At 35.3% G+C, this 23,598-nt stretch overlaps 1 protein-coding gene across 3 annotated transcripts in view; it reads right to left on the bottom strand.

The window, feature by feature from the left end:
- Positions 1 to 23,598, bottom strand: part of LOC111148569 (centrosomal protein 128) — a 395,466-nt gene that overhangs the window by 223,473 nt on the left and 148,395 nt on the right. For all 3 annotated transcript variants that reach the window (XM_022505239.1, XM_022505241.1, XM_022505240.1), the window contains 2 exons: positions 23,380 to 23,439; positions 5,047 to 5,239 (listed from right to left, as the gene is read on the bottom strand). In XM_022505239.1, coding sequence (XP_022360947.1) covers positions 5,047 to 5,239; positions 23,380 to 23,439 — 253 coding nt within the window. The remainder of the gene's footprint in view (positions 1 to 5,046; positions 5,240 to 23,379; positions 23,440 to 23,598) is intronic.

The following is a 23,598-nucleotide window of genomic DNA, read 5'->3' as shown; positions in this document are numbered from 1 at the left end:
TCTTGTACATGGGTTTCAGTTAACATGGCACATGTTAGTCAATAGGACATTAAATCAAACTAAAAATATTAATGCAGAGAATGGCAACTGCAATGAATACAAAGTTTCTCTGTAATACTTCTCTTATAAATAGGTTGACCTTGTTCTATCTAACAGGTAAGTTTCTAAGACAGTGAAGGGAATCAAATATAAATTTCTATAATTCATTTTGATGTTTCAGAAATACCTAAATTTAATCATCAAACCTGCAGGCTGTCACCTCTCCTATGTATATACTATTGTAAACAAATGCAAAAGTAACCCAAGAAGAAATCACTATGCAGATAAATCCTGCAAAGAATCTTTCTTCCTCCTCTGTTTCTTATAGAAATCCTGCTACATTCCTCAAGATCTAAATCAAAGGATATGTCCTAACAAAAAACTTCCCCATATGGGCCTCTACCAAAGTAATCAGTACTCCCATTTTCACCAGAACATGCTGCTTGTATTTCTAGTAACATATGTATTTCACCCTACCTCCTAATAAATATGTTTATATGTCTCCAACTGCAACAGCCTTTGCTTAATCTTCATTATTCATATTAAGTCCACACAATTTCTGAATCACAGACAGCACTTAATACATCTTATATACATAAGGCAAGAGAGTACCATATCATTTCTTTGTTAACAATAGTTTGATTCTTTCCAAAACTTTTTTTCATTTATGACTTTAAGGAATAGGTGTAAAAAATAAGATCCCTCTTTCTCTGTCACCAAAATCAGCCCATACTTCCCTACTTATTTCTCCCAATGGCAAAACCACTGAGACCTTATAATCTCCCATATGGGTTCCATCACCTACACTGCTCTCCATCTTACACCAATTCCTCCATAATACCTTCTGCATTTGTTGCCACTACTAACACCTCCCTTCCTTTGCTTTTATTGAGACTATTACAATAGGCAATTGATTACACAATCAATACTAACTAAAATAGATCTAATAACAGCCTCAAAATACATGAAACAACAAAAAAAATGACACACATATACACAATCAAAGTAAATAGCTGGATATTTTAGCCATTCTCTATCAGTTATTGATAGAGGTAGACAAAATCAATAGGGATACAGAAATCACCAGGGACAGAGAACATTATGAAACAGTTTGACACAACTGATAATTATAAAATATTTCACAATAAATGCAGAACATAACTTTCTTTTAAGTACACATGGAAAACTGACTAGCACATTTGGGACCATAAAACAAGTCCTGGAAGGTTTCAAAGAATCAAAATTACGGAGAGCATATTCTAAGACCACAGGGTATTAAGTTAGAAATCAGTAATAAAATATGCAGGAAACTCTTCACATAATTGGAAACTAAGTAGTATACTTCTAAAAACCCCCCATAGGTCAAAGAAGAAATCACAGGGGAAATATTTTCTAGTTTAAACTAAATGATAATGAAAACATGACATTGAAACATTTGTGGAATACATTTCAAGTATCACTAAGATGGAAATTTAGAACTTTAACGACAACATTAAGAAAAAAGGTATTAAAATAAGGCTTGTGACTTAAGAATCCAGAGAAAAAAGCAAATGATACATAAAGTAAGTAAAAGATGGGAAATTAAAAATAAAAGTAGAGGTCAACATTAAAAGACAAATAGAAAAAAATTAAATTCAAAGTTGCTTCTTTGAAAATATTAGTAAAATTAAAACCTTCAGCAAGATTTATAAAGGATAAAAGAAAATTACCAAATCAGAAATATAATAGTAAGCATCAGTACAGATCTTACAGAAATTAAAAGAACTTAAAAGGGGATAGCATAAGAAATTTTAAGCCAACAAATTTGACAACTTAGATAAAATGAGCAAATATGTTGAAAGGTACACATTAATAAAACTGACTCAAGAAGAAGAAATTCTGAATAGCCATATAGCTATTAAAGAATTTGAGTTTGAAATTTAAAGCCTTACTCAAATGAAAACTGCGGGCCCAGGAGGCTTCATTAATGAATTCTATCATGCATTTTAAAAAAATAATAATACATACTATATACAAATGTTTCTAAATGTAAAAGGAAAACACAACTTATTTTAAGAGGTCACTGTTATATTAACATTCAAATCAGATAAAGACATTACAAGAAAAGAAGCTACAGAACAATAATTTCATGAACACAGATGCAAAAAAAATCTTAACTGTTAATAAATTGAATCCAGCCATATGTAAATGGGAAAATACAATTTGACAAAGTATAGTTGATCCCAGGAATATACGGTTGGTTTAATACGTACTGGAGGTCCCATTCAGTGGAAAGGAAAGGAAAAGAGAGGAGAAGAAAGAAAGGAAAGGAAAGGAGAAAGGAAAGGAAAAGGGAAAGAAGGGAGAGGAGAAGGGATAGGAGAAAGGAAAGGACAGGAAAGGAGAAAGTACAGGACGGGGAAAGGAAGGGAAGGGAAAAGGAAAAGGAAAAGGAAAGGAACAAAAAAGAAAGGAAAAAGAAAACAACTCACCAGGAGAAGCAAAAACTGTCCTTATTTATAGGTGATGATTATGTACAAAGAAAACCCTAAGTGTTAAGAAATCAAAAACAATGATAACAAAAAACAACTGCTACAAATAATAAATGAGCTACCACAATTAAAGAACATTAAGTTAATGCACACAGACAAAAAAATCAATTGTATTTCTATATAGTAGAAAAGAATGTTGGAAATTCAAGTTTTAAAATGTCATTTAATGTAACATCATAAATCAGAAAAAATTAGGAATAAATCTGAAAAAAATGTCCAAGACCTATCTGTTGAAAAGTACAAAATATCCATGAGAAAAGTTAAAAACTTAAATATGTGTATAGACATACCATGTTCATGGATAGAAATACTCAATATCAAGAAAGTCCATTCTTAAATGTGTACATTTAACAGTCTTATTAAAAAACTAGCAAATTCCTTTAAAAAACCTGACAAGCTGATTTTAAGATGCATAAAGGAATTCAAATGCTCTATGAATACAAAACAAGCAATAAATGTTTATTAAATTTACATAATAGAAATAAAAGAATCATATTGAGAAATTATAACATTTATAACTTATTTTCTGAGGCTTTTATGTAAAAGCTGGGCATTTAAACATAATTATTTCAGGGCTGCCTGGGTGGCTCAGTGGGTTAAGCCTCTGCCTTCAGCTCAGGTCATGATCTCAGGGTCCTGGGATCGAGTCCCACATAGGGCTCTCTGCTAGGCGGGGAGCCTGCTTCCTCCTCTCTCTCTCCCCCTATCTGCCTACTTGTGATCTCTCTTTCTGTCAAATAAATAAAATCTTTAAAAAAAAACAAAACATAATTATTTCAGTGTACAAATATTTGGTTCTTTCCTTTTAGATTTGTCCACCTAAAAGTTACAGGTATTTATAATATACTACTGCATTAATCCCTAAAAAAAATAATTTACTGGGTGATAATATTGATAATATTTACCAAAAGAAAAACCAGGTTGCAATCTAGTATTTGTAAATAGTCTATTAACATGTACAGAGAGCATACAATGTTTTATCTATAAAATCTGTAATTAGATTCTATTGTACCGTCCTTAAAAAATTATATATGTATACATATACATATATGTATATTTAAGGGCATACTCTGACTTTTACTACTAGCACAGTTTACATCTTTCAATTGCACTATAGCAGCAGTTCGCAATGGATGGTTTGGGGGTCATCCAAGACCACTTATTAATACTACTAAGATATTACTTGCCTTTTTCACACTCAAGTTCTCATAAACACAGTTCAGTTTTTCCAGAGGTTACATGACATGGAATATAACAACAGAATACGGAAGCAAATACAAAATTGCAGTTGTATTCATTTAAGACAGCAATGAAAGATATTTACAAAAGTGCAAAACAAAGCCATCATCAATATTTTTGTATTGGAACTAGTTAAATGTCTTTAATTTTTATGTTAACAATATAATAGGTTTATAATTATTATTTCAAAGGAATTAATATTTTTAAATGCTCAGTTTTAATTTTTAACATGGTAGATATTAATGCATATGATATACCTTGATTAAAGCTCTTTGAGTTCTCAAAAATGTTAATGAATGCAAAGTGGTCCTGATACCCAAAAAACTCAGAATCACTGCATACAGCAGTAATTTTTAACCAGTACCTGTAGAAGGAATAATCCTGATAAATAAAATGAAAAACCAAAAAAAAAAATTTAGGGGGCTATTATATATTAATGTTTTATTTTTCTTAGTGGGACACTATATTAAGTCTCTTTCTGGTTCTTCAATTAATAAAGTTCACCAATCCAATAACAAAAAGGCCTAGGCCAACACAAGAAACACATAGGATTTCCATACATAATGCTGTTTTTCTTCTTCCCATCATGATGTATCCCTAGTAGAACCAAAAAGAAAAGCAGTTTTTCCAAACTTCTTATCAAACTTTTAAAGTACTGCCTACATATTAAACATATTAAACCCTGCCCCCTGCTCTCCCAAACTCTTCTTCCCTTACTCTATTGTTTTCACCATTGTGCTTATAACCTTCTAATACACTAACAATTTATCTATGCTTTATGTTTATTTTCTGTCACTCCACTCTATACAATGTAAGCTAAATAAGAGGATTTTTTTTGTTTTATCCATAATGTATCTTCAGCACTTTTAATAGTGCCCAAGACAAAATAGGCACAGAGTAAATATTTATTGAATAAATTAATGAATATTCTCCTGAAGTAAAATATAAACTTCAGCATTTTATCAGGGAAGAACAAATGTCTGACCACATTAATACTTGGAAATGGCAACAAAGTGCTATCTATACAGGAGAGATGCACTAACTGAAGGAAAAATTCTCAGGGTGAACAATCTTCTCTTCTGGAGACAGAAATGAAGAAAGATAGGGAGACAAAAGACAGGAAAGGAAAGGGATTCGGAAATAATCCAAAGTAGAGACAAGGGAAATGGGCTTTTCTTTCAAATCCTAGGATTCCACAAACACAAAGAAAAAATAAGAGTATGAACAACTAACACACCTCTTTTCTCCTGGTGTATTTCTTCCAGAAGCTGCTCTTGTCTTTCTATCTGTTCAAAGAGACACTGGAGCTCAGATTCCTTGTTTTCCGTCATATTCCTCAGCTGTTGTCTGCACAGTATCAGCTGGTGCCGCAGATTTTTTTCTCGGTTTTCTCTCTCTTTTAGTTCCTCACAGAGCCACTGAAGTTTTGTCTAAAAAAAATGATATTTATATATCTCATTTTTTAAAAATCTAGAAACAGTAACATTTCAACAGTAACAGTAACAGGAGGGAAAAGTCATGATAATCCAAACAAATATAAGCAATAATAAATTTAAGCAAAACAAAAAGGTACCCATAATATTTTAATTTGATAATAATTTATATTAGTTAAAAGTTGGTATAGCAACTAAGCCATGATTATCTTGGATTTTTATAAAATATTTTATATTCCCTATCATCTTTGGAAAGGCAATACCATGGAAAAATTTGGCCTACTGAACTTGCACTCATAATACAATTAGCTCCCTAAAGGAATATATAAGGCAGTCTAGTACATTTTTAAGCATTTTTAAAGTAAAAAGTACCTCAGAATAGAATGCTACAGACTCGTCACAAAAGGGAGCTTGAATTTAGAGATTTTTCTTCTTCAAAAAAAAGACATCAAAAAGAATGAAATCTTGCCATTTGCAATGACGTGGATGGAACTAAAGGGTATTACGCTAAGCAAAGTCAGTCAGTCAGAGAAAGACAAATACCATATGATTTCACCCATATGTGGAATTTAGGAACAAAACATACGAACATAAGGAAAGGGAAGGAAAAATCAAATAAGATAACGAAAGAGGGAGTTAAACCATAAGTGATGCTGAACTCCAGGAAACAAACAGGGTCGCTGGAGGGGAGATGGGTGGAAGGAGGATGGGGTAACTGGGTGATGTTAACTACATTGAATTTAGATAAATAATTTTGAAATAAATAATAATAATAATACTTTTAAAAAAAATCTTTTTTAAGATTGCTAGGTTTGATTTCTAAAAATTGCATAACCCCAGGGGTCCAGCTAATAATGTAGAGATATTCTATACGGTATGAAGGACATAAAGTCAGTTTATGCCCACATTTAGACGACTAGGAAATTTAACTGAAGCAACTCTTTTTCATAGACTCTAACCTCACCATCTTTATTATTTAAATACTTAAGTCAGGGATGAGGAAAAAAAAATTTTTCACCTTCACTAGAACAGGATTTCAGTCAGCTCTTAGGATCTTCACAAGTGAGGGTGCCCTTCAAAGTCTAGTTGATTTTAAATAATCTATAACAGTCTTTATTTCAGTAAGAAGCAAAATAAAGGAAGCAATGGGTCAAACAGAAAAATTAGGTTAAGCTAAAGGGTAACTTCCCTGAACAGCATTCATCAGTAAGCAAGAAAGTTCTAGGCCTCCAGAAATCTAGGAGGTTCTCGGGATATGCCACAGTATAAAACAGTCTGTGATTATTAGGCAAACAATGAATAGAATGTGAATGTGTTAAGTGAAGGGAAATCATGCTTGTAAAAGCAAAACCTAGATCACATTTATTATAAATCCTCATCAAAAACAAAGAAAGCACTGCATAGAAGTTCCTCTTCCAGAATGAGGGCAAGAGGAGTTCTGCAAAGCTGCTCTTAAATGAAAATGCTAGGTAGAAGCTAGATAAATATGAGCAGTGGAAGGAACACACCCTGTGTGACAAAAGCTCCACTCCACATTTCATAAAGTTATTGCCAAGAAGACGGTTCCCTCTTTCCCCAGTTCACAGTCAAGTTATATGGTATTGTGGCATAATAAGAAAGATACTTGGTCCTTGTCCCTTATTCTTGGCACAGAGCTCCTAAAGTCCCTGGAACTTCCAGAGTAAGAATGTCCTTTGTTATTCATAACAAGCCTGTGGAATCCAATCAGAGTGTTTAGGGTGGGGTCACTGGACAGCCTCAGGATGGGACTGGTGATTAGGGATTTGGAATTTTCACCCTACCCTTCAACCTCTAGGAAGTGGGAATACAGGAGGCCACTGGATATTAAGTTCTATAAAAACTCTTGAACAATGAGATTTAATTAGCTCCCACATCAGTGAACAAATCACTGGAGTGCCAGGAGTGTGAAATACCCTCAGATTCTATGCAGACTCTTTGAGACTTTACCTTATATAACCTCTTCATCTGGCTGGTTATTTCTATTCTTCATAAATAAACTGGTAATAGTAAGCAAAGTATTTCCCTTAGATCAGTGAGCCATTACAGCAAATTAAACCTGAGGAGAGAGCAATGGGAATCCCTAATTTGTAGCCAAGTCAGATGGAAGTGTAGGTCACCTAGGGATCCATTATTTATGATTGGCATCTGAATTGGGTGCAGATGGGACTGAGCCCTTCATCTCTAGTATTTGCTAACTCTGGATAGTTCGTGTCAGAGCTGAACTAAATTGTAGGACACCCAGTTGGTGTTTGCAGAGAACTGGAGGAATCATCTCATGTGGAAAACAAAAAGTTGGAGTAAGAAATGCGGTGAGTAGAAACAGAATGTAATAGTAGGTATTGCATTGGAAGGGCAGACCACTAAGATTTTTCATTTTCATAGTTCTAATCTGCGTAGGCTAAAGTCCTGGCAAGTCAGTGGAGATACTAGGGATTCCCTCCTCCACCGTGCCCTCGCTGAAAGGGTGGCCACTCTACCACAAACACAGAAGCGTGAGAACACTGGGGTCCAAAATGCCATTTACAATTACAGCAAAAGCCATGTGATCATATCAAAAGGTTCAGAGAAAGTATATGATGAAATTCAACGCCTATTCACAATAAAATCATTCAACAAACTAGGAACAGAGGGAACTTTCTCAACCTGAAAAACCTATCTATGAACAACTCCTATTATTACATGTAATAGTTAAAGACTGAATGCTTTCTCCCTAAGATCATGAACAAGAAAAGAATGCTCTCTCCACTTCTAACATTTTATTAGGATATCTAGGAAAGGAAATTATACAGGAAAATATCAATATACATAAATTATTTGTATTTCTACACACTTGAATGATCAACCCAAAAATAAAGTTAAAAAGACAATGTTTATAACATCAAAAGAATACTTAACATACTTTTTAAAAGAAGTATAAAACTTACACTCCAAAAACTACAAAACACTGTTGAAAAAAATTAAAGAAGACCTAAATAAATGAGAAGATACTCCACGAGCACATATATCAGAAGACAATAGATTTAAGATAGAGACAGTCCCCAAACTGATCTATAGATTCAAAGAAACTCATATCAAAATCCCCACTGGCATCTTGGGAGAAATTGATAAGGTGATCTTAAATTTCATATGGAAATTTAAAGGGACCCAGAAAAAACAAAAACAGGTGTTGAAAAAGAACAAAGGTGGTGGAGTCACACTTAGCTGATTTCAAAGCTCATTAGAAAGCTGTAATAATCAAGACAGTGTGGTATGGGCATTAGGATAGGCATAGATCAATGGAGTTAAATTGAGAGTCAGAAATAAACCCATACATACATGGTCAATAGATTTTCAACAAGGCTTCCAAAAAACTTTGATGAGGAAAGATTAGTCTTTTCAACCAACAGTTCTGGGACAACTGAATATCCGTATACAAAAGCATAGAACTGAACCCATACTTTATACCATAGAAGAAAATTAACTCAAAATGGATCAAAGACCTAAATGTAAGAACTAAAAATAGCAAATTCCTAAAAGAAAGCAAAGGCATAAGTCTTAGTAACCTTGGTTTCACAATGACTTCTTAGATATGACACCAAAAACACAACCAACCAAGAAAAAAAACTGACAGACTGGACTTCACCAAAATTAAAAACATGTGCTTCAGAGATTACAATCAACACAGTGAAAAGACAACCCACTGAACAGGAGAAAATATTTACAGGTCATATACCTGACAAAGAACTATTTAAGATACACAAAGAACTCAGTAATAAAAAGACAAACAATGAACTGAGCAAGGGACATATCTTCAAAGATACACAAATAGCCAATAATCACATGAAATGATACTCAATACCATTAACCATCACAGAAATGCAAATCAAAACCACAATGAGATTCCATTTCACACTCAGGAGGATAACTAGAATCAAAAAGACAGATGATAACAATTGTTGGTTTGTGGGGAGGAGTCCGAATTCTTGTATAATGGTAGTAGGAGTGTACCATGGTGCAGCCACATTGGAAAACAGTCTGGCCATTCTTCAAAAGGTTAATATTGGGGTGCCTGGGTGGCTCAGTGGGTTAAAGCCTATGCCTTTGGGCTCCGGTCACTATCTCAGGGTCCAGGGATCGAGCCCGGCTTCAGGCTCTCTGCTCAGCGGGAAGCCTGCTTCCTCCTCTCTCTCTGCCTGCGTCTCTGCCTACTTGTGATCTCTGTCAAATAAATAAATAAATTTTTTTTTAAAAAAGGGTTAATATTAGTTCCCAAATAACCCAGCACTACTACTCTTTTTTTTTTTTTTTTTTAACATATACTGTATTATTTGCTCTAGGGGTACTGGTCTGTGAATCATCAGCCTTACACATCTCACAACACTCACCAAAGCACATACCCTCCCCAATGTTCATAAACCAGCCACCCTATCCCTCTCCCGTCCACCTGCCAACAACACTCAGTTTGTTTCATGAGATTAAGAGTCTCTTATGGTTTGTCTCCATCCTGATCCCATCTTGTTTCATTTTTTCCCTCCCTACCCCCTCATAACCCTTCCACCCTGGCTCTCAAATTCCTCATATCACAGAGAACATGATAATGGTCTTTCTCTGACTGACTTATTTTGTGTAGCATAATACCATCTAGTTTCATCCATGTCCTTGCAAAGGGCAAGATTTCATGTTTTTGATGGCTGCACAGTATTCCATTGTGTGTGTATGTACACACACACACACACAAACACACACATATATATATACAAACCACATCTTCTTTATCCATTTATCTGTTGATGGACATCGAGGCTCTTTCCATAGTTTGGCTACTGTGGACATTGCTGCTATAAACATTCGGGTGCACGTGCCTCTTCGGATCACCACATTTGTATCATTAGGATAAATACCCAGTAGTGTGATTGCTGGGTTGTAGGGTAGCTCTATTTTCAACTTTTTGAGGAACCTCCATGCTGTTTTCCAGAGTGGCTGCACTAGCTTGCATTCCCACCAAGAGTGTAGGAACGTTCCCCGTTCTCCGCATCCTCACCAACATCTGTAGTTTCCTGACTTGTTGATTTTAGCCATTCTGACTGGTCGGAGGTAGTATCTCACTGTGTTGTTAATTTGTATCTCCCTGATGCTGAGTGATCTTGAGCACTGTTTCATGTGTCTGTTGGCCATTTGGATGTCTTCTTTGCAGAAATGTCTGTTCATGTCTTCTGCCCATTTCTTGATCAGATTATTTGTTCTATGGGTGTTGAGTTTGATAAGTTCGTGGTAGGTTATTGGATACTAGCCCTTTATCTGATATGTCATTTGCAAATATCTTCTCCCATTCTGTCAGTTGTCTTTTGGTTTTGTTGACTGTTTTCTCTGCTGTGCAAAAGTTTTTGATCTTGACAAAGTCCCAATAGTTCAGTTTTGCCCTTGCTTCCCTTCCCTTTGACAATGTGTCTAGGAAGGAAGAAGTTGCTGTGGCTGAGGTAGAAGAGGTTGCTGCCTGTGTTCTCCTCAAGGATTTCGATGGATTTCTTTCTCACACTGAGGCCCTTCATCCATTTTTTTCTCATTTTTTTAAATTTAATTTCTTTTCAGTGTAACAGAATTCCTTGTTTATGCACCACATCCAGTTCTCCATACAATACGTGCCCTCCATAATACCCACCCCCAGGCCCCCCAACCTCCCACCCCCGCCCCTTCAAAACCCTCAGATTGTTTTTCAGAGTCCATAGTCTCTCATCTTTCATCCATTTTTTAGTCTATTTTTGTGTGTGGTGTAAGGAAATTACCCAGTTTCATTTTTCTGCATGGGGCTGTCCAATTTTCCCAACACCATTTGTTGAAGAGATTCTTTTTTCCATTGGATATTCTTTCCTGCTCTGTCAAAGATTAGTTGACCATTGAGTTGAGGGTCTATTTCTGGGCTCTCTATTCTGTTCCATTGATCTATATGTCTGTTTTTATGCCAGTATCATACTGTCTTGGTGATGACAGCTTGAAGTCCGGAATTGTGATGCCACCAAGTTTTCTTTTTCAATATTCCTCTGGCTATTCAGGGACTTTTCTGGTTCCATATAAATTTTAGGATTGTTTGTTCCATTTCTTTGAAAAAAAAATTGATGGTATATTGATAGGGGTTGCATTAAACATGTAGATTGCTTTACGTAGCATAGACATTTTCACAAGATTGTTCTTCCAATCCATGAGCATGGAATGTTCTTCCATTTCTTTGTGTCTTCCTCAATTTCTTTCATGAGTACTTTATAGTTCTCTGAGTAAAGACTCCTTGTCTCTTTTGTTAGCTTTATTCCTAGGTATCTTATGGTTTGGGGTGCAATTGTAAATGGGATTGATGCCTTAATTTCTCTTTCCTCTGTTTTGCTGTTGGTGGATAGAAATGGAACTGATTTCTGTGCCTTGATTTTATATCCTGACACTTTACCGAATTCCTGCATGAGTTCTAGCAATTTTGGGATGGAGTCTTTTGGGTTTTCCACATAAAGTATCATATCATCTGCAAAGAGTGAGAGTTTGACTTCTTCTTTGCCTATTCAGATGCCTTTTATTTCTTTTTGTTGTCTGATTGCTGTAACTAGGACTTTTGGTACTATGTTGAATAGCAGTGGTGGTAGTGGACTTCTCTGCCATGTTCTTGACCTTAGGGGAAAAGATCTCACTTTTCCCCCACTGAGAGTGATACTCACTGTGAGAGTGATATCCAAGATGGCTTGGATGATAGTGAGGTATGTACCCTCTATCCCTACACTTTGAAGAGTTTTGATCAAGAAAGGATGCTGTACTTTGACAAATGCTTTTTCAGCATCTATTGAGAGTATCATATGGTTCTTGTTCTTTCTTTTATTAATGTGTTTTGTCACATTGATTAATTTGCAGATGTTAAACTAACCTTGCAGCCCAGGAAAAAATCCCATTTGGTCATGGTGAATAATCCTTTCAATGTACTGTTGGAGCCTACTGGCGAGTATTTTGGTGAGAATTTTTGTCTCCATGTTCATCAGGGATATTGGTCTGTAATTCTCTTTTTTGATGGGGTCTTTGTCTGGTTTTGGGATCAAGGTGATGCTGGCCTCATAAAATGAGTTTCGACACTTTTATTCCAGTTCTATTTTTTGGAACAGTTTCAGAATAGGTATTAATTTTTCTTTAAATGTTTGGTAGAATTCCCCTGGGAAGCTGTCTGGCCCTGGGCTCTTGTTTATGGGAGATTTTTGATGACTGCTTCCATCACCTTACTGATTATTAGTCTCTCTAGGTTCTCTATTTCTTCCTGGTTCAGTTGTGGTAGTTTATACGTCTCTAGGAATGCATCCATTTCTTCCAGATAGTCAAATTTACTGGCGTAGAGTTGCTCATAATATGTTCTTATAATTGTTGTATTTGTTTGGTGTTGAGTTGTGATCTCTCCTCTTTCATTCATGGTTTTACTAATTTGGGTCCTTTCTCTTTTCTTTTTGATAAGTCTGGCCAGGGGCTTATCAATCTTATTCTTTCAAAGAACCAGCCTCTTGCTCTACCATTCTTTTTATTTCTATTTCATTGATTGCTGCTCTGATCTTTATTATTTCTCTTCTCCTGCTGGGTTTAGGCTTTCTTTGCTGTTCTTTCTCCAGCTCCTTTAGGCATAGGGTAAAGTGTATTTGAGACCTTTCTGGTTTCTTGAGAAAGGCTTGTATTGCTATATACTTTCCTCTCAGGAATGCCTTTACTGTGTCCCAAAGATTAACAGTTGGGTTTTCATTTTCATTTGTTTCCATGAATTTTTTCAATTCTTCTTTAGTTTCCTAGTTGACCCACTCATTCTTCAGTCGGATGCTCTTTAGCCTCATGTATTTGAGTTCTTTCCAACTTTCCTCTTGTGACTTAGTGCTAGTTTCAGAGCATTGTAGTCTGAAAATATGCAGGGAGTGATCCCAATCTTTTGGTACCAGTTGAGACCTGATATGTGACCCAGGATGTGATCTATTCTGGAGAATGTTCCATGTGCACTAGAGAAGAATGTGTATTCTGTTACTTTGAGATGGAATGTTCTGAATATATCTGTGATATCCATCTGGTCCAGTGTGTTATTTAAAGCCTTTACTTCCTTGTTGATCTTTTGCTTAGATGATCTATCCATTTCAGTGAGGGGGGTGTTAAAGTCCCCTACTATTATTGCATTGTTGTCGATGTGTTCTTTGGTTTTGTTATTGAAATGGCTTATTTAATGGGCTGCTTCCATGTTAAGGGCATAGATATTTAACACTGTTAGATCTTCTTGCTGGACAGACCCTTTAAGTATGATGTAGTGTCCTTTCTCATCTCTTATATAGTCTTTGGCTTAAAATCTAATTTATTGTTATAAGGATTATCAGCTTTCTTTTGATGTCCATTAGCATAATAAATGGTTTTCCACCCCCTCACTTTAAATCTGGAGGTGTCTTTGGATCTAAAATGAGTTTCTTGCAGACAGCATATCGATGGGGTTTGTCTGTTTTGTTTGTTTGTTTTACCCATCCTGATACCCTGTGTCTTTTGATTGGAGCATTTAGCCCATTTACATTCAGGGTAAATATTGAAAAACACAAATTTAGTGCCATTGTATTTTCTGTAAGGGGACTGTTACTGTATATTGTCTCTGTTCCTCTCTGGTCTATTACAGCAATTCTACTTTTAAGTATATATTTATGAGAAATGAAAACATATGTTCATGAAAAACTTAAACTCAAATGTTTATATCAGCATTTTTCATGATATCTAAGAAATGGAAATAACCCAAAGGAACTTCAAGTGATTAATGGATGAATAAAATGGTAAATCCATATAGTGGACTATTATTTAGCAAAGAAGTGAAGTACTGATACATGCTACAATACTGATGAACCTTAAAAACATTCTGCTAAATGAAAGGAATCATCTATAAAGGACCACATATTGTATGATTCCATTTATAGGAAATGTGCAGAACTGGCAAATCTATAGATATAGAAAGCAAATTAGGTGTTGACTAGGGCTGGGGGGGTGGGTAAGTGGAATGGACAGATTTAGGAATTGATGGCTAAAGGGTCCACGTTTTCTTTTTGGGGTGATAAAATGTTCTAAAATTCATGGTTATGGTTATGGCTTCATACTTCTGTGAATATACTAAAAACTACTGAATGGTACACTCTAAATAGGGGGATTGTATGTTATATGAATTAGATCTCAATTCAGCTGGTATTTAACAAGAAAGAATGAAAGAAAGAAAGAAAAGAAACAAGCAACAAAGTTAAAATTAAACCTCCTTGCGGAGACGAGACCTGGCTTTAGTACCTGTTACATAATTTATAGGCCTCTACCTTATCTGATTGTCACTGGGTAAATACAGGAAGTCCCCAACTTAAGTTGAGCTGTGGAGTTCTGATTAAGATCGCAAAAACTTAATGAAGGCTGCTTCATTTCCCAACATCACTTTGAAATACTCATGCAAATATAAAGAGATAAAAAGCTCCCATAGGACAGGAAGCCAGGAAATGTAGTCAACTCTTTGCCAGATAAAAGGAGCACACTCTACTACAACTTTTGTTTCCATAAAACACTGAGACAGAATACAGGGAAAGAGGAAACCTAGAAGCAAAGATTTAAGGGTTAAAAAGTCAACATCAGATTGTGATAAGCTGAAGTTGTTAGCTAAGACACAGAAGTGTGAATGACTATTCGGATATAGAGATGTAAAGCTCGAGAGATACAGACTGAAGAATCAACAGCATGGAGGACATCCAAGGCATAGGAACAAATAAAACAGCCTACAAAGTGTCTATAGAAGAAAGAAGGAGAACGTCAAAGAGAGGAACAGAAGAGAAAACTAAAAATAAAGTTGAGAAGAAGAAATGGGAAGGGCACGAGGAAAATCTAAGAGTCTGGGGTGACAGAACCCCTAAGGAAGAAAATAAAATACTCTAAGAATATGGATATACTTAAAGTGTCAAAAACTGCCAAGAGGAAGTGGCCAGTATACTTGGCAATTAAAAAAATACACATCTATGTTCAAAACACCTGCAATTCAGCCCACTGAACTAGAACAGGACTGAAAATATGAACACCAAAATGTTTATGATGACTATGCCTACTAAAGAGAGAGGTACAAACAGGGAAATGAGGGTAAATACTCTACTTTCCACACTTCTATATTGTTAAAATCTTGAAAATTAGAATACGTTCAGTGTATTAGATACAAGTCATTAGGAAACTGATTCTAAAACATTACTACTTAAATCATTCATTAATTGATAGTAACCAGGCAAAAAATAAGTGGAGGTCTATGCTATTGCTGCTTGCTTCTGTGTTAAAACAACAATCTCAATCTATAGATTGTACCTTTTGTTCACCTCAAACTTTACCAATCACTCAAGAAATATAAATAAACCAAAAAGCCCTAGTAATTATCATATTGTTATTATTGGCATGATAAAAGGGAAAGGTTAGATATATAGTTTCTGGAAAAGATATATTTTCAACCAAGTCTTTTTTGCTGCTTATTTGGCACCTTAAACACGTACACATCTTTATCCTTGTATATTAAAGAATTTGCTGTACTAAATCCTCAAGATTGTTTTTAAGAATTTTAAATTATTCTTCAATTTAAAGCGCCTTGGGAATGGATGTGTGTTCATGTTTGTATGTGAGCACACACACAATTAATACAAAATTCTGCACACAGAGAGGACAGGACACATGCAATTAAATGAAAAATTAGATGCTGTTAAGTTCTTATAAAGAGGTAGCACCTTGCATTTAAGTAATAATACAGAAAAATATCTTGAAAACAAAAATATCCAAGACTTTTTTAGTATCATTATATTAAGAAAGTTTAATGAACATTCTAAAATAACACATTTAGGACCTGAATAAACTACTGATCTGGATTATAAAAAGACAACTGTGTTAATTTTGGCCATTCTAACTGGTGTAAGGTGGTATGTCAATGTGGTTTTGATTAGAAGGAAAGGGAAAAGTGAATTGTGGTAAATCAGAGGGGGAGATGAACCATGAGAGACTGTAACTCTGAGAAACAAACTGAGGGTTTTGGAGGGGAGGGGAGTAGGGGGATTGGCGAGCCTCGTGGTGGGTATTGAGGACACGTATTGCATGGAGCACTGGGTGTGATGCATAAACAATGAATCTTGGAACATGAAAAAAATCAAATTAAATTTATAAAAAAGATAACCGTGAAGAAAGGCTGGAAGGATCTTCCTTTTAATGTGATCATATCCATTGTTCTTCTCAGCCCCAACAATTGCCTATCACATAAGAATGAAACCCTGATGTTATCAGGTCTTCTGATACCTCAAAAGGCAAACATATTCCATGCTTGAATTATGCAATTGAGTAATTTTTTAAAATATTCACTACTAATTCTATTTTTTAAAACCAATGTAGTCCAAACAAAGTGAGTCCCTGGGAATCATCAGTTTCAATCCAGTTTAATCTGTTCTTGCCCAATGACTTAAATGCAAATTTAGGAAATAACCATACATTTCCCTTTTCTCAAAGATTTCTTACTTACTCCATCCCAATCTTTGGCCCATGCTCAGTACCATTGTGAAGGGCTGATAATGGAGGAACAACAAATCTGTTTTGTCATAACAATAATCCTACTGGTTCTGGTAAAAGCAAAAGAGTAACACACCAAAAAAATCTCTAAAACGAAGCATTCATCAGGTTTGATAATGTGCTATGGACTAATTGTGTCCCCCCTCAAGGTTGTATGTTGGAGTTTTAATCCTCAGTGTGATTGTATTTGGAGATAGTGCCTTTACAAAGGTAGGCAATAAAAGTTTAATGAGGTTACTACCAAAAAGAGGCCCTATTCCTATAGGATTGGAGTCCTTATAAGAGGAAGAGACACTGTGTCTTCTGACTCTCCCAATTCTTCCAGTAATACTCCCAACCCTCCCAAATGTCCCTCCCCCCACAGGAAAGTGGTCATCTACAAGCCAGGAAGAGGCCTCACCAAAAACTGACCCTGTCACCTAGATCTTGGATATCTACACTCCAGAACTGTGAGAAAAAAAAGTATCTGTTGTTAAAGCCACCCAGTTTGTGGTCTTTTATTATAGTGGCCTGAGCAGACTAATATAATATGACCTATGGCTTCAGTTTATTCCTATAAAGCCTTTATTCCATCACCAAACAAAATTTTAAAATGGGTGATAGTTAGATGCTTATTATGAACTGAATATAAGCAGAATATATTATTAATCCTACAAAACAAAATATCAACTTATGGAAATTTAATCAACCAATAGTCAATTATAAGAATCAGTGTTTGTTAGAGAAACACCCAACATCTTTCATTAAGTGTCTTAGAGAAACAGCTTGGAACACAGTATAGGAATAACTTTACCAATTCCAAATAATAATTAGCTGACAAGGCTATTAATCACAGTGTAAACACCATTCTATTAACCACTCACAAGAGCATCTTCAAGATTACATAATAGGCTCATTTATTTAACTACATCAACTACTGCTAAATAAACTAAAATATGAAAGAATTTCTAAATGAGGCATTTTGTTACCTTCATAGTTGACAGCTTACAATTAGGTGAGAGTAAGTATCTAGTAAAACAATCAAAATGATTTTTTTTTTTAAAGATTTCATTTATTTATTTGACAGACAGAGATCACAAGTAGGCAGAGAGGCAGGCAGAGAGAGAGAGGAAGGGAAGCAGGCTTCCCGCTGAGCAGAGAGCCCTATGTGGCGCTGGATCCCAGGACCCTGGGATCATGCCCTGAGCTGCAGGCAGAGGCTTTAACCCACTGAGCCACCCAGGCGCCCAAAATGATCTTTTTAATGTGTAAGAATTCCCTACTGAGATTTAGTGTAATAATATATACTAAAGTCATTAAGGAATGACTCAAAGCTAAAACCTAGGGAAACAGAAAATTCGAATAAAACAATCATAGCTGATAGAGTTAGCAATTATATTAAAGCCCATAATTTTGCGGCTTTTAACTACTATACTTCCTTTGCCAAAACTCAAGAAATAATTTTGAGGAAGTGTTTATAGAAGAACCAAAGGTAAAGGAAGAGAATGGCAATTCCTAAGAGTGTGCCAGGCCACCAAAATAAGAATTAAACCAGAATTACAAAATTCAAACCCAAAGCAATCTCAAAATATAATCCTTTTAGTAATACTCTCCACATTTCTACTAAGTTATGAATGCAATTCAAGAAGGAAAAAATATCTCCATAATAAGAGTACATATTTAAAATACAAAATACTTTTTTTTCAATTAAACTGAATGTGTTCCTTGCATACGTTCTAAAGTATCTTTCCTACAAATAAATCAAGATAACCTGAGTTCTGCATCTCATTTTGAGGTCTACACTGGAAGGATAAAATACTAGATGATTATTCACATCCTTCAACCAGAATTAAATACACTGGGTCTAATACTTCTCATACAATAACTTGTAAAAAAAAAAAAAATCTATACCATTAAAAAGACAATATGCCTAAATGTAAGATTTATATTCAAATGTAGACTACACAAACAATGGAAAGAAACACTGGCATAGAATTCAGAGACCCAGGTTCTAAACACTTCTCAGTAACTAATTAGCTTTAGGTCCTCAGGTAAATCTCAGAATTCCCAGAGTTGTCTTCTCAAAGTTAAACTACATGATCTCCAAAGCTACTTCAGTTACAATATTCCAAAAATGGCAAGGAAAGGCAACACCTAGAACACATTATACCACTAAAAGTATGACTCTTTGGCATGATACCAAATAAAGAAATAAAGGAAATTTTAGAAGTGTGTTTATCCATATAATCTTTGAATTTTACAGTTCCAATCAAATGAAACAATATTTTAAAGTTAACAAATTTACTGAAATCTAATATGCTTGCTATTTATTCTTTGGTGATATTCAAACTAAGGAAGTAATTTGAGTAGAAATCTGCAGTATTCCTAATATAATTACTCTTTTTATAAAATGTTTTATTGAGCATTTAGGTAGGTATTGTGGTAAGTATTCAAGATGCAATGAGGAACAGGTTGGACATGGGTCTTCCCTCATGGATCTTGCAGACTAAAGAAAGAGGAGGACAATAAAAGGGATGAAGGCGAAGAAGGAAGAGATCTTTACAGCCAAAGAAGCAAATACATTTACCTTTTTTGCCTCTTGAGGAAATACTTAGCACTGGATTCCCCAAATTAAATGTGCTCTTCTGTAAATAACAGAGCACTCAGGACGCAGCCTTGTGCTAAAGAGCTGTTTGACACCAGCTTTTCTTTTCTTTGCTATCATAAAATGATACCTTAAGATCTGGGACCAACAGTGGATACTTTCTAGAATGATCATTCCATCCTAGGAGTGCCTGCCTGCTCTAGATTTGAAATTGGCCCACATTTTCTGGAAATGTCATTGCTACTTCTCATTTCTTTCCATTATTTCAACCTATACTCTGATCTCTGCCTCTGGCCCTGCTTCTCTTTGGGGCTTTCTGTCCAAATAGGACTTTCCAGATATCAATCCCAGTCCTGGAAACTCTTCCAATACTTCTTCTATCTTGCCTAACTAGGACTTTGTATGCCCATCTATTCAGAAACCAAACTTTGAGAAAGTATCTTCTAGCTTGTCTTGAAAATCCTAGACATCTCCTTCTCTATCACTCCATCTGATATAACATTAAACATCTCTTGCGTATTGTCACCAAAACATTTCTTCAGTCTGTCCCTTCCTCTGAATCTCTACAATGTCCTTAGTGTGGATTTTCACCCCAGAAACATTGGTCTCACCCAAAGACCTCTTGCCTGGTCTCCCTGCCTTTTATCTTCCCAGTTCTAACCCACCCTTCACATTACTATCAGAGTAATGCTTCTGAAATATGAATATGAGTATATCAGTATCCTGTTCAAATCTCCTTTGGGGTTCCCCTCTAAATGCAGAACTGAACTTAACCTTTTAAATGGCATACAGTGCTCTTCTTTGTGGACCTATTCTCTACCTCCTTCTAGAGCCTCATCCCTGCCATTCTCTACCTCACACTTTCATACTGTAGTGCTGCCAGATCCCTTGGGGTTTCTTGGTATTTATCACGCTATTTCTCTTCCATACCATTCCTACAATTGTTTACTCTGCACACATAGTATTTCCTCTTTATCTGGCCAGCTTTAAGATTCATCTCAGGGATCAGACACCATGACAGTTTCTGCATACCCGTATCACAGCTTTTATAGATAATACTGCAATTATCTATGTATCAGCTTTTGTAGAGGAAAAAATGTTCTTCAAGAGCACGGATCATGCCAAATTCATTATTATGCCCACAGGACGTAATATAGCATCTGGGACACAGTAGCTACTCAGTAAATTCTCTGTTAAACTGAATAAATTTGGCCTCTAAATACCTTGTTGGGATTTATGACAAAAACAAATCCCCCAGGGAGACAAACCATAAGTGACTCTTAATCTCACAAAACAAACTGAGGGTTGATGGGGGGAGGGGGGTTGAGGGGGGTGGGGTTATGGACATTGGGGAGGGAATGTGCTATGGTGAGTGCTGTGAAGTGTGTAAACCTGGCAATTCACAGACCTGTACCCCTGGGAAAAAAAAAATATTTTTAAAAAAAAAAAAATTAAAAAAAAAAAAAAAAAAAACAAATCCCCCATGTATGTGAACTGCTTGTCTCGTATTGGTTAATGACTATCTCAATCCTTTTCCTCCCTGTAATGTATTGTTCTTACCATTCTTGGCTTATCTTATCTGTGAGCCTGGCCCAACTCCTAGCTGGCCTTCATATTTATATTAGGCAACCAATCCCAACAAAGCAACAGTGACACTATCCTCACCCAATCCTCTACTTCTTCCAGGATTAACACTAACAGAAGAAATTCATTTGGCAGATTTATGAAAACAATTATGAAACGCCCTGAGAGGTCCTTCTAATACTGCAAAATGAAAGCATGGACTAGCAGAATAGCAATTCTACTTTCCATATAGTTTTTGTCCTCTGATTTCAGATCTTATCTTCAATACTTATAGAGCTGTCCAGTCATAGTTCATGGGAATTACAGTATTGCAGCCCATCAATAACCTAAACCATCTTTCTAGTAAATAGATTCAATTCCTCCTTAGTCAGTTGGTCAGTGTGGTATTGCTTATCATGACCCTTTTACACTGTAGAGGAACACTTGTCTCATGCAGTATTAAAACTCGTCTGATCAGAAGTTCAATCCCATTAAATGATAAGGGAAAACTGCTCACTGGCTCCCAAATTAAAGAGCTATGATTAAGAGTCATCTCTGGCTCTCATAATTTAACTGATAATAGCAGTGAAAGCTTTCTGTTCAGAAATGATAAAGATTTTAACTTAAAAGAAAATTCCAAGTACATTGCTCTTGTTGTCACAACTGAGGAGTCGGGAAAAAGAAAAAAAGAGAAACGTTTTTTAATGCACAACAAAAGTTTCTAGCCCCAAATTTCTGAGACAGCAAAACATGTATTTCTAAATTTCTATGCAGGTGGCATAAATACAAGTTTGCATTTGGTTTTATCAAGATGGTTAGGAATGAACAGCATCACTGTACTTAATGTAGGAGGAAAATTTTACAAGGTTGGGTAAATTTCAATGGTCAATCATAATGCTGCTAGTTTCTTATTAAGAATTTTTTTTTTTAAGAGGTTTCTTTAATGCACAGCAGGCCTTCAAAGGTGAACCCTGTCTTTCCCCACCACCTCCCACCTGTACCTTACTCATCAAGCTCAGGGCATTATCTGTGTTCACTCAGATATTCTCAACTTCTTGCCATTATTATATCTATAATTAGCTAACTAGAAAACTTCTGCATATTTTTTGTACAATCAAGTTTAAATACTGCCTTTTTGCAGAAACCTTCTGTAACACACTGGTAGCATCACACCCCCCTAATCTCCTAGCACAGATGTCATACTCAGTTCTTCCTCTTTTTGTGTCTCCTTGTCAATGTTTATATATTTCTATAACAATATAACACATCCTAAAGATTTTTAAAAATTTGTATACATTTCCATTTTCCTTATTAATTTCCATGGCTTGCTAACACTTATACCACTCATGTCTATACACAAAAAAGTACCCAGTCAATAAATCTTGGCTGAATGAAAATTTTAGACAGTAATACACACAATGGTAAGAATATTAACCGTGAGTCTAACATCCAATCCATTTTCCCATTCTTTATATGGCACTCGGAAAGTCACAAACCTTTTCTAAAACCTCACTTTCCTCATATTTTTAAACTAGGATATGGGACAAACTTAAAAGTTTCCCAAGTTGGACCACAATTGTTCAGGTTTACAGTACAGCTGGTTTTCTTACAGAATTTAAATTGGGATCAAAGACTTTTCACTTTAGCATCTTAAAGCTGAAAAACTAATTTAAGTGTCAATACTTAGATAAACAAACACCTACATTATATATGGTCATGATTTTCTATATATTTTAGTGAAGGAATATCCAAGTTGACGCGATATATGAGAATAGCTGGTAACTATCCCATAATGCAGAAGAATCTTCTTGCTAAAATTAGCAAATTGTTTGACTTTATTTAGATTTGCTCACCTGCCATTTAAATTTAAATCATCAAGCCAAAGAACCACGGAGCAAGAAAGTTATCTTCAGAACATAAAGTTTACCCTTCCCATTTTGTAATTGAAGAAACAAGATATCCAGAGAAATGAAGGGATTTGTTTGAGCTGCAGGGAGATTTGGGAGGCTTTTGAGCTTACCTCTGGGAACTAAAATATATTAAGTATCTAAGTGTATGGAAATAAAGGTTTATATTTTTTCTATCTGCCCTGACCTTTATATACTTCCAAGACATTGCCTAGCCCAAGGAAAAGGCAGAAGAATTTGTCTGACAATCTAGTTTGATATTTCAACAGTTTTTTCCTTCCTTTATTCTGTCATTCTGTGAACTATATTCTTATACAGTTAAACTAATTTTTAAATGTTAAACTAAAGGAATATGGAAATTTCTTAAATGCATGACGAGGATATCTTCCCCAAAACAGCTTTGAATGTTCTCTTCTATAACAAAATGTATGACTGGCCCAAATAGGATACCTTGAAAGTCATAAATATTATGGTAACTTTAGGACTTAAAGATAAATTACCTTGCTTTCTGCTAACCAGCGATGTGGGTCATAGTTAATATCAGGACTAGACGAAAAAACCTACAAAAAAAAAAAAAAGAAATTGTCTATTAGAATTTTTTCTGAATTGAACTTATGTAAGTGAAATTCTTCACCATACCATCCAAAAGTTTAGTCCCTAAATTTAAAGGTTTAAAAAGAAAAAAGTTCAAGTACCCAACCAATTCCAAACCACTATTT

Source organism: Enhydra lutris, unplaced genomic scaffold (genome assembly GCF_002288905.1).
Source record: "Enhydra lutris kenyoni isolate GAN:26980312 unplaced genomic scaffold, ASM228890v2 scaffoldscaffold20, whole genome shotgun sequence".
NCBI classification, from domain to species: Eukaryota; Metazoa; Chordata; class Mammalia; order Carnivora; family Mustelidae; genus Enhydra; species Enhydra lutris.
The sequence above is the reverse complement of the archived record's forward strand: the minus strand, read 5'-3'. Positions and strand labels throughout refer to the sequence as shown.